This window comes from Neoarius graeffei, chromosome 24 (assembly GCF_027579695.1).
Source record: "Neoarius graeffei isolate fNeoGra1 chromosome 24, fNeoGra1.pri, whole genome shotgun sequence".
In the NCBI taxonomy this organism is placed as follows: domain Eukaryota; kingdom Metazoa; phylum Chordata; class Actinopteri; order Siluriformes; family Ariidae; genus Neoarius; species Neoarius graeffei.
The window spans coordinates 24,314,650-24,327,552 of record NC_083592.1 but is presented as its reverse complement, the minus strand read 5'-3'; the positions used below and the strand labels follow the sequence as shown (position 1 = coordinate 24,327,552).

At 40.6% G+C, this 12,903-nt stretch overlaps 1 protein-coding gene across 14 annotated transcripts in view; it reads left to right on the top strand.

Moving 5' to 3' along the window:
- rxrab (retinoid x receptor, alpha b) overlaps positions 1–12,903 on the top strand; it is a 232,281-nt gene that overhangs the window by 107,251 nt on the left and 112,127 nt on the right. For all 14 annotated transcript variants that reach the window (XR_009651406.1, XR_009651403.1, XR_009651409.1 and 11 more), the window contains one exon: positions 5,896–6,140. Coding sequence is in view for 5 of the 14 variants with exons in the window: in XM_060906922.1 (XP_060762905.1) it covers positions 5,896–6,140 (245 nt within the window). In the remaining 9 variants the exon portion in view is untranslated. The remainder of the gene's footprint in view (positions 1–5,895; positions 6,141–12,903) is intronic.

The following is a 12,903-nucleotide window of genomic DNA, read 5'->3' as shown; positions in this document are numbered from 1 at the left end:
GGCTATTTATTTTTACGACAACCACACATGCTGTGTGTGACATGCGCAGATACCACACATGCTGTGTGTGACATGCGCAGATACCGCACATGCTGTGCGCAGATACCGCACATTTGTTTGCGCTATTTTCACTCGACATCACACATGCATGGTGCTGCTTCTCAATAGTGGAAATGAAACACTCAGTATCAGGACAAGTGAAACACAGATCTCAGGTGTTCCTCCCACGATATATGGTAGAATGGCCGTGCATTACACCCAGTCAAAAGGGCAATGGATACGCACACTGCAAACTGTGTAGAACTGACATTAACATCACTCATGGTGGTCGCGATGACTGCAGGCGGCATGTCAACTCCAAAAAACATATGGAGTATGCTGAAATGGTGAGTCAGGCGGAAAGTAAATCTGGGGGTATCCAGCAGTTTTTTACGAAATCTGTGCATGAAAAGACACGGAACGTGACACGTGCTGAAGCGGTGATGGTTGACCTATGCTTGGAGTTGAACTTGCCGATTAGTGCCATGAAATGTGAGTTAAACTTATTCAGTTTCTTTTTACATGTATGATTTTTATTCACTAAAATATCAAACACTGGCTGTACTTCTTTAATTCAAAGTCTTTTCAGTGTTGCAAGTACAAACGTACATGTAGTATGATCAAAAACAGAATTTTATGATTAGTGTTGTTGGGATTGTGGCAAAAAATTGATCATTCCACTGTTTTAAATACAATTATAAATGTCATTTTATTCAATGTCTCTTCTGAAGCATTATGCTGAAGTATTTATATATTGGGACATTAAGATAACAATGTCGGACTCTCTTTGGCATGAAATAAGAAATTTTTTAAAAATTTTATTAGAATCCGTTAACAGGTAGAACATTTTGCCAGGCAATATAATATAATACTTTTGAGGAGTTACATTCAATACCAATGATTGGTAGTCAACCGTAATGTCTGCAAACAGGGAACACTATTGTATTTAGAAAAATGTGAGAAATTGTATGCTCTAGAAGTTTGTTGAGTGGAAATTCAATTGAGATGGCTGCTCGTGTTTTGTTTATTCAATTCACACAAAACAGTACTTTTTAATAATTTAAATGTTAAACATATTGGTATATACACCTCTTTATAATGGAAATGCGCATACTGTAAATTAATGTTACTGAAAGTCATTCCAAAATACTGAAAAATGTTTTCAAGAATACTGAAATTCAAAATTTGGGGTAGGCATCTCTGCAATGTGCCAAAACCGCTTGAATTCACTTTCTCTTCTGGCAATTGAATCAGAGTTGGTCCGACAGCTTAACTTTGATGAATTAGTGGATGACTTTGCAAGAAGGAAGAGTAGGAAAAAAACTTGTATAGCCTAGAATGAATTATTCCTTAGGTACGGCTTAATTATTGACATATCCTAATCAGTTTCCTTGTTAACTTCTTGACACAATACATATATCTTTAATCACTAACATTGTATGCCTTAATGTTCTAAACATACAGTATGTTCACATGTCACTTTATTTACTTCATTCACATGTTGCCCTCTGCTAGTTTGCGACCTCAGTAGCCTTTGTGTGTGTGTGTGTGTGTGGGGGGGGGGGGGCCTTTGCGAACTCCTGGCCCCGGGGCCCAGACCCCCCATAATCCGGCCCTGGTCATCCCATTGATTGAAAACACCTGACTCTAATTTCACCTTCAAATTAACTGCTAATCCTAGAGGTTCACATACTTTTGCCACTCACAGATATGTAATATTGGATCATTTTCCTCAATAAATAAATGACAGAGTATAATATTTTTGTCTCATTTGTTTAACTGGGTTCTCTTTATCTACTTTTAGGACTTGTGTGAAAATCTGATGATGTTTTAGGTCATATTTATGCAGAAATAAATATAAAAAATTCTAAAGGCTTCACAAACTGTCAAGCACCACTGTAGGTGTGCCCGGACTGGTAATGTATATAATGAGTAGCAGTAGAAATGTTGACGTCAGGAACATGTACAATATAGTAGCCTTTCCAGTTACACCAAATGTAAATGTATTACAATGAGCTACTCATGTAAATGTATTAAAATGTGCTACAAAAGACTGCAATCATTAATGTAGCCAAATAAAATATGGTACTATGAATTTTTTTAATGCAGAAACATTTTTTTGGACATGGGATCAGTTGTGTTACATCAGATGATCTATGTTTTATGGCGTTAACTTTTTGTCCTTCAGAAACCCTGAACTCAGTTTTACTGTTTCTTTGGTTCCTGAATTAAAACGTGAAATCCTTAAAACAGTTATTAATAATACTGATAGAAATATATGTTTGGCATGCTTGAAGCTGGTACAGGCTGTTGTGATTGCTACTTGTTTTGGTTAGTTAAATCCTTAAGATTTATCTTTGCTCGCACATTCTGCTCTCTGCTTAGTGAAGGTTATTTTGACCAGTAATGCCTTCTTCTTTTCATAAGATTATGATCCTGATGGTTGATGTAATGGTACACAATGTCTCTCTTCTTTCATAAAGAAGTGTAGTCTAAACCAGTGATCCATCACCCATCAATGCTCAAAAAAACTCATGTCCGATCGTCTGAGACGATGAAAGTCTGTGCAAGGACAAGTAAAACTTTAATGGTAATCATCCAATTGGACAACAAAAGTTAGTGCTGGCAACCTAAGCAACACATGCACACAGACGATAAGAAAGCAGGAAACCAGTCTAAAGTAGCTTATCTCATTTCATGGGAAATGCATTAAAAAGTTTTATTCATCAACATGACAATAAATAAAAGTACAAAAAATATTTTGAGGAAACCATTCAAATTTCCTTGGTTTCGTTATAATTCATTGAAGTATGCGTGTGTTTGAGTGTACAAGAAAAGCTCGATTCAGAGAGGTCCACGTAATGATGTAATTGTACCAGTTGGCTAAGGGGAACGAGGGTCAAGGGCATCCTGTGCCAGCAGCGCGGTTGAAGTGGGCAGGTGTCAAACTTAGAACTTTTATCTCACGATTGGAGTTAATAATAAATGATATCACTGAATAATGTTCCTTCCCTCTAACCAGTACATATATGATTTTTTTCTTGTTTTTGATGGTTTCATGTATTTCGTAATGATATCATTTTTATTTTCTAAATATTTATCAACATACCACCATTGTGGCATGGGAGCCTGTGATTGGTGGACAGCCAACAAAGGGTGTCTCCCATTGGTTGTAAATCGTGACATAAAAATTGTAAACACATATGGGACCGCTGACTGGCTGTTCACATACTGAAGCCAAGCGGAGATGTCCGGCGTCTGCTGCTGTTGTCCGAAGAAAACTACAGCTAAAAAAGTTCTACTACTGGATTACTTGGACAATCTTAGTCAGAAAGAAGTGCAGGATAGATATACGCGGAAATTAAAGTTTATTAGCGGTTATGATCCGTACAAAATTCCTCGAAATGACTGGAGTGACAGTGCAGATTCGTGGCCTAGCATTAGCTACATGTTGGAATATCTTTTTCCCAAAAAATCTCAACACAGAAGAACGGTTTAAAAAAAACTACAGAAGCAAGAAAATCTTTGTGTAAAGACCTTTTTCCCCAACATCAGCTTTTGGGAACAGAATGTTGCGAAAGCCAAAGCATTTACTCTCAAAGGGCTCTGACCTAAACTGTGAGCTAGATGGTATCCCCACCCCTCCATGTCTCATCAACCCCAAGGACATCTAGTTACAGAGCTATTTACACTATCATTTATCCAATGATGCTTATTATTGTTAAAACAATATCTGAAGTTTTATTTGTAAAATAACAAAAGATCTTGCTCTAGACTTTCAAACAATATTGTAAGATTTTATTTTAATTTTATCTAATAGTGGATGGTACAATAATTACAAACACTAACAATCAGCACATTTCAGTTGTAGCTATAGTCATATAGTAGCTATCATCATTCTTGTAATAATAATGTCAATAAATGGTTAATGTTCAGTTCCCTTTTCATTAATTCTCGATTCAAAGGCACCTGAGTCACACAGGTTGATCAGTGTGTAACAGACAATAACAATTTTATCCAAAATAGTTTTTCCTGCCTTAGTCAATTTATTTCCATTACACATGTGTGCAGCTGTTGTAAAGTTCAGCGTGTGTGTGTGTGCGCGTGTGTGTGTGTGTGTGTGTGTGTGTAGAACTCTCTTGAACTGTAGGTTCATTTCTACACTCTGGTTCCATGGTGACATTTTGCACAGGACTGGGTTCTTTTGATAACAGAAACAAAGCTCCAGCATTATTATTATACTCATTCAAAACTCTCCACAGCTTAATATACCCTAAATTATTCATTCCTCTGCTACTAGAACTTCTTTCTTTCTGAATATGTCTGCATATATTGGTGCTATGATTTTGTGGATTTATGATAATTATGCTGCTTCACCTATTAAAAAAAATCAACTGCATTCTGTCCTCTCCAAAATAAAATAAAGCTCTGGACAAGTGGAATTGTTTTTCGGGCAAGTATGTTTTGGGTGCTGCTTGCCCATTGGGCAAGTAAGGCTGGGAGATTTTTTTTTTGTTGTTTGAGGCCTGCTCATTTACATCTAACATAGATAACTTTATCAATCACATCATCATCATCATCCTGGACAAGCCCCCAGAAAACTGTTAGGTTTTGATCTGTCTTACGGATATCTGGGAGAAATATCTCTGAACAGCTGTGTCTGTGTCAGTGACTATTTTCTCCTGGATATCCATGAGGCAGAATCTCTTAAGCTGGGTATACACTGTGCGATTTTTTCAATCGCAGTATTCAGCTGCTGCTCACACTGTCCGAGTGAATCGCAGGGGTAAACAGCACGCAGCTTATGATTCCTGTTCTCACACTATACGATCCGATGCTCGGATGCGATGCTCAGATCCGATGCTCAGGATTTCAAACAGGTTTGATTTTCATCCGATCGATCGGGAGAAGGTTGTGAGGTGTTAATCGCTTGTCGTTACCCCATGTATACTACACGATCCGAGACACACGATTGAGCCAAAACTCGGCCCGATCTCCAAAATAGTCGCACGAGTGAAAATCGTGTCAAAATCGGGCCAAAAATCGCACAGTGTATGCCCAGCTTTAGGCGGCAGAGGTCTGTTTTTCCCTGGATATCCGTGAGGCAGAATCTCTTCAGCAGCAGAGGTCTACATTCCTAGATCATACTTTGTCAATTCAACCTCCTTCAGTACAGACAGATCAAAACCTCACAAATAACAAGAAAGAAACAACAAGCTAGATAGAAATGGGTCACATTGCTATGTTTTTATTTTGTCCCTGAGAAGTCAGTCAGGTGTTTGAAAGCTCCTGCACTGTTCATGAACTGACCACAAACAGGTGTTGTCTTTGGTGTAACGTGGAATGTGTACTTACTCTAAAATCCATCAGATCCTCCTGAGTGTCAGTTTAATTGATGTCATCAACAAAATATTGTATTATACTCTGGACAAAAGCATTTGATTCAGATAGCATACTAATTTATTCTATGTTCATAAAGTATATATTACAAAACAGTAGTCTGTGTTTTTAAAACCTTTGTTTTTTTGTTTTTTTTTACTGTGCTCTATGAGGATTTTGATCAATCTCACCTGAATTCACACCAGAAAGGCTGTATGTAGCACTGTGTCAGTTAAACATGGCAGATGGTGACAGCTGAAGTCAGACTAGATGTTACAACACAACTCAATAAAACAGCATGAGACAGTGGGCTTGTGCATAAATGGCCTATTCGTCTGATTATCCATGAGCATCAATACCACGCTTTTCTATGGTTACACAAAAATGACATCTTATTGTGAGATTTCAGTGCTATAGCAGTTACTTCTTTTATCATTTATTTTCAACATTTTCTCTCAACCCCTCTGTTTCCCCCAGACTCATCAGGCCAGCTGTCCTCGTCTCCTCTTAGTTCCCCAACTGGTCACCGTGCTGTTGGCCCTCACTCACTCCACCCGTCCCTGCTCACCCCATCATCCATGGGCTCCACGCCGGGTCAGCTTCACTCACCTATCAATGGACTAGCATCACCCTTCTCTGTCATCAGCTCATCCATGGGCCATCCCTCCATCACGGGGCCTTCCAACACCAGTATGACCTTCGGACCTAGTCTCAGTCCACAAGTAAGTGTCTTATAATATCCTGTGCATGCTGATGGGAAAAACCTGATTTTCTGAGTACTATGGCTGAATGCTACAACTGTGAAAATCATTGTGGTATCACTGTGCCTTTTGCAGTTAAAATAAGAAATGCTCCTAGTGTTTTATGCTTTCAGCTTGTGATCGCTGTGTGAATTTAAATTAAGCGTTTACTTAATTAACTGAATATTGAATATGGTTATGATAAAGGCTCTGGAGTCCTACATGTTCCATTTAAATGCATTAAGCTTGCTTAAATATTTTTCATATATCATGGGGAAATTGACACATTAAATATGTAAATGATTATTTAATGGGAGGCACTTAGTTTTCCTTTCATCCTCTCATTGGCAAATTTTTGATTGTTTGCTGATTCTGCTAAGATTCACAGAGACTCTAACTACTGTAGCAATTGTAATGGTTTCAAACCTGGGACAAATACACGTGCGCGCACACACGCACATACACACACAGACATGGATAAACAATTTAGTATTTCTTTCTAAAGTTTGTTTTTAGTCAGTCTGGAACGCTGCTTTATTATGGATGTTTTTAACATAGAAAAATACTGGTCCTCATAAAGGTTTGTGGTGTTACTGGATGTTTGTCAAGTAGTGAACACGCTGAATATGAAAAGGATTTTATGACACATTGTAAAACACACACACACACACACACACACACACACACACACACACACACACACACAAATTTCCAAATGATGTAATTCCACTTTTATTTGTATTATTGTGAGCTTTGCTTGCTTTCCAAGATGCATTAACTTTGCAGTCTGTAGGCAAATATATGGATCATTAATATGAACAATAATTGTATGCCACTTTAATTAATAAACATAATAAACAATATGGGGCGGCACAGTGGTTAGCACTGTGGCCTCACAGCAAGAAGGTCCCGAGTTCGAGCCCAGCGGCTGACAAGGGCTTTTATGTGTGGAGTTTGCATGTTCTCCCCGTGTCCGCATGGGTTTCCTCCGGGTGCTCCGGTTTCCCCCCACAGTCCAAAGACATGCAGGTTAGGCTAATTGGTGGCTCTAAATTGACCGTAGGTGTGAATGTGAGTGTGAATGGTTGTCTGTGTCTGTGTGTCAGTCCTGTGATGATCTGGCGACTTGTCGAGGGTGTACCCCGCCTCTTGCCCATAGTCAGCTGGGATAGGCTCCAGCTTGCCTGCGACCCTGTAGGACAGGATAAGCAGCTACAGATAATGGATGGATAGATGGAATAAACAACACATAGTCTGGATAGATTTTGTGAAATGTTGAGGACCTTCATAAACAACCAGCAAAATGTTTCTCATGTTTTCTTTGTTTTGTAATGGCTCTCCTATTATGTTACAGCTTTACAGTGTTCTGTTGAAACGAAGTGAGATATTTTCCATGAATTCACACGCGAGCTGAAGAGGTGTATTGCTGCTGTGTTGTATTTCACAATAATAAAGTTAGCCATATAATACATGTCTTGTTGCACAGTTATCATAAAGGACTTTGTCAGGAACACTCACTGATTAAGAAGAGGCCTTGGAAGGAACGAGCGGAAGCCATTAGTGCTTTGTACTGCCCCCGGATGGAACTCCAACATGTTTGGGCAGGCATAAAAACAATGAGGTGCCTTTTCCCCCTCCATCTCACCACACAAGTTTCCTTTCACAAAACTCTAAATTAGCCACTAAATCCAGAGGGGTTCTGCTTAGTAAAATTTTAGATATTGCCATTTGGGATTTAATAGTTAGCAAAAAAAAGGGGATTCTTAACTGATCCTCCAGTACCCTCCTTTAATACTCATTAGCACACTCATCAGCGCACTTGATATGTAACCAATGTGCCTCATCTGTGTTCTTATTGTTCCACATGGGCGTTGTGATCTTTATGGGCAGCTGAAAGTGCTTAGCAGAGGCCCAGCAGAGGCCTGACCAAAGCCTGGGCAGACGGGAAATGAGCCACCCGTTAAAACCTGCTGCTCAGCCATGTGGTGTATGTCAGAATGAAACATTAACACCCAGCCAGACCCACGCGTCACGCATACACATTGTGCATACATCCTGTTGATGGCTCAGACATATTAGGCTCCTACAGGGGATAAAATTAATAGAACCATTTTACCACAACATAATTTACACAATGTTTTGGAATACTTGGTTGGATTGTTTTTCACTCTGCTTTATCTGAGGATGTGGGCTGTGAGAATCCCATCAGTGCTGATATATGACCAAACATCCAACGCCTCTGCCATAAATCTCTGTTCATTACTCATTTCAGAACAAAAGACAAATGTTTACTATTTTTCACAGAAATATTTGAAATAATTCCAGTTCTCATAGGGAGAAATGGTGGCACAGCAGGAAGCATTACCTCTTCACAGCTCCACAGTCCAGTCCTGAACTTGGGTTACTGTCTGTGTAGTAGTCATTTAACAATATATCATGTAACAATACAAATTTATGATTCAAAATCTATGAAATAAAAAATGAATCATGATTCTTATCAGACTGCGTAATCTGTTAGTGTTTCCTAGCTATAACTGTGTTGTTTAGACAGCACAAGACTTCACCCAAGGAGGAAGTTACACAGCTCTAATGCTACAGAAAGCCCGCGCGCGCACACACACACACACACACAGATCTGAAATGGGAAAGAACTGCTGTGTGATTGAGTGGACAAACAGATTTAACAAGAAAATGGAGCTCTCTTTTTAACAGACTTCTGAAAGCTAAAGAAAAGAGGAGAAAAATGGAGGTAGTATAAGTGTTCATAAAAGTTTATTAAGAAAAAGCCTATTTGTTATTAACTTTTTCATTTTTCATAAAAGGAATATTTTAGTTGATAGGGTATTATATTTTACTGTAACCTTTCCAAATTTGGACAGTGCAATTCAATGCTATGCTATTCAATATGGTACAGTTAGTTTGATTTTATTTCTTTGGTTCTTTTCAAGCAGACAGCAAATCAGACAGTTAACTAAAACATTTTATTTTACCAGCGCAAAGATGCTAGAAACAATGCATCCCAAATTGTATCTGGTACACACTTTTTTAATTGGGACAACCGCATCTTGAATGTTTATGCAAATCGGTGAATCATACCATCACTAGTGTGCATGGTCCTCTGTGATGGACTCATATCCCAGGGTTCATTCCCACCTCATACAATACCTCGAGGTTCTGAAATGGGCTCCAGATCCACCATGACCCAAAGGACAGAAGAATCAATCAATCAATCAATCAATCAATCAATCAATCAATCAATCAATCAATCAATCAGTTAATTAATATGATCCACCCTACCTAGAAGTTGTCACCAAATCCAAAATGTTGTATGAATCAGAAGGTATAAAGTTAACATGTATATGCAGTAGAGATTTATCCATCCATCAATTATCCATAACTGCTTATCCTGTACAGGGTCTCAGGCAAGCTGGAGCCTATCCTAGCTGACTATGGGTGAGAGGCGGGGTACACCCTCGACAAGTCGCCAGATCATCGCAGGCCTGACACATAGAGACAAACAACCATTCATACTCACATTCACACCTACGGTCAATTTAGAGCCACCAATTAGCTTAACCTGTATGTCTTTGGACTATGGGGGAAACCGGAGCACCCGGAGGAAACCCATGCAGACACAGGGAGAACATGCAAACCCCACACAGAACAGTGCTAACCACTGGTGTGGGCAGCATGGTGGTGTAGTGGTTAGAACTGTCGCTTCACAGCAAGAAGGCTTTGGGTTCGAGTGCAGTGGCCAACAGGGGTCTTTCTGTGTGGAGTTTGCATGTGCTCCCTGTGTCTGCGTGGGTTTCCTCCAGGTGCTCCAGTTTCCCCCACAGTTCATAGACATGCAGTTAGGTTAACATGGGGCAGCCATGGCCTGAGCAAGGGCACCTAACCCACAACTGCTCCCCTGGCGCTGTAGCATAGCTGCCTACTGCTCTGGGTATGTGTGTGTGCTCGTTGCTCACTTGTGCGTGCATGTGTGTGTTCACTGCTTCAGAGGTTAAATGCAGAGGTTCAGAATGCAGAGGTTAAATTTCACTGTGGGCTTAAGTCTATGCTTGAGTGTACGTGTGACAAATAAAGGCTTCTTGACTTCTACACCACCGTGCCGCAAGTAGAGATTTAAACTTTTTTAAAGGTCCCATGGCATGAAATTTTCACTTTCTGAGGTTTTTTAATGTTAAAATGAGTTCCTCTGACCTTCTTAAGTCACCCCAGTGGCTAGAAATTTCATAATGTGTAAACCAAACTATGCCCAACATTTGAGAATGGCGCGTTGATAAGCTCTTCCCTTTACTACGTCAGCAAGGGAGATGATCCCCAGGCCCCCCCTCTGGATTCCCACCCACTGTATGGATTGCCTGCCCAGTTGTAGTGAGGAGACCATAGAGGACACAACAACATGGCATCACCTAAGCGAGCGAAACATGGAAATTGCGCTGTACATGGATGTGACAACACAGAAAAGAGTCTGTTTCTACTGCCGACGGGAGAGCCCCTGAAGACACAGTGGCTTAATTTTATTTACTTCAATAATACGCCATCGAGTCTACCTAAGACGGTGTATGTTTGTCGGAAGCATTTTCCTGAGGAATGTTTCCACAACTTGGGACAGTACAGGGCAGGTTTTGCACATCAACTGTCACTGAAGCCTGGGTCCATACTAAGCATCCCTGCCGCATCAGCCACAAAAACCGAACAAGTAAGTGTATAACTGTTAAGTCGTTTTGCCGTGTTTTAAAATCAGTGCGTTTGCAATGGCTACATTAGCTGTGCAGCTAACCGCTTCCTGCAGTTAGCCAGGTACTCTGCGCTACCTCTGTTATAATAGCCAATCAAAACAGTTTTTACAAAGACACCCACATTCTTTTTTTTAAGTCACTCGTTCATTTTATTTGTTTGTTTGTTCAGTAAAAACCCAAACATTTGTTGAATTTATTTTATTTCCTCGCGTCGCACCTTAATGACGTCAATGCGCAGTATTTTTCCCTGATTCTGGGCCGGGGTGTCGTGAGTGGCAGAGCAGCTCCATCGCTGCGATCCATTGAAAGTCAGTCCCAGATCCAATCTTTTGTCGGGAGCCGAGGTCACACGGGCGGCCCTCCAGCGGCACCGGCTGCCCGTGGAGGCAGCGGTTCTCCCAGGGGCGAGTTGGGGGGAGGAAACGGCAAAATCCCCACTCCTCCATGGTAAAACTGCTCAGTTTTACCATGGGCCTCAGACTGAAAAAAACCCGACAAAGTCCCAGTTTTACCATGGGCTCAAGTTGTACCATTTTTTTAGACAGGGCGGACGGACCAGGGCATTTGCCCGCCTGGCCGTGCCCGACGAGGAGCGCTCTCGGCCGGCTTGGGAGGCAGACGGCAGCCCCTCCCCCCATGGCACGCCCCCACCCTCTACCCTTCCCCGCCTCCATGCTTCTCATTAGCAAAACGACGCACTGGGAAAAGGGCTGAAATGGAGCTTTCTTCCAGGAGGCTATATCTACGTTCAGAGGGTTCATTTCGAGAAAGGCTGCGGATATAACATCCGGAAGCCTCCACGATCCCGTTTAAAGCATCAACAAACCACCATGCCATGGGTCCTTTAAATAAGTGCAGCTGTACATCAAGTCAATATGGTGTCTGGGGTCTCAGTAAAAAGCATCCATGTTACAGTTCCAAACATACTAGGTCCTTCAGATTCTTTAAAGGTGTCATTGCATCGTTTTTACATTAATTGTGCGGTGGTCTCTAGTATGAATGAATGCCCTGTGAGCCGGTTTTGGTGAAAAAAATGCTGTGGTTCTCCTGTTTCAGGCTGTTCTAGTTTGGTGGAGGAGTAGGTGGGGAGAGAACGACAGGATTTCAGCTCTTACTCATGAATAGTCATGACATGTAAACATATCGCTTCTGATTGGCTAACAGCACTGTGACACTCCCTCCAGTCCCTTACAGAAAAAACACATGAATTTCCCATGTATTTCACATGTGATCACATGTTACCACATGTGGAATACATGGTATCAGATTTTGTAACGTGTTACCATGTAGAGCACATGTGGAAAACGTTACCACATGTGTAAAACATTCCCACATGTGATTCACATAAAATTGGGCCAAAACCACGTTTCCCATGTGCAAATAACATGTTTCCCATGTGCAAAACACATTTTCCACATATTTCACATGTGAGAAATCACATGTGAAGTTCATGTGGTTTTTCTGTAAGGGGTGGGTTATGGGTGAGGCCATGACTACTAATTTTCGAAGTGACGCAAGTTCGTAGGGCTTTTTCTGATTCGCTCGTTTTTCCATCTATTTTCTTTCATAGGCTAATACAGGGAATGGGGGTAGAAGAACATTTTCACGTGCAGCATGCATATGCAACTCAGAGTGACCTATGGTATTTCAAAAAGAGCAAATATTAAATGGTTTGTCGTGGAATGACACCTTTAAAGGCACCATATAAGACATAAGTGTAAAAACCTCAAAGCTTCCATTTCTACTCCTCACTGTTTCACCTCAATAGCTGGATATTTGGCTGTTACAGACAACCTGGTGTTTTCTAATGACTTGACTTTATAGACTCAGTAACCTCTTTCCTTTTTCACATTGTGTTTTCTTGAAAGACCTGCTGCTGTGAGGTGACAGTCTTTAGAGATATCAAATATATGTGATTTTTTGAAAAGGCTGCAAGAAATGGACATTTACATATCAGGGCTGCACAAGCTGCTGTATTTTTTTTTTTAATGTGATCA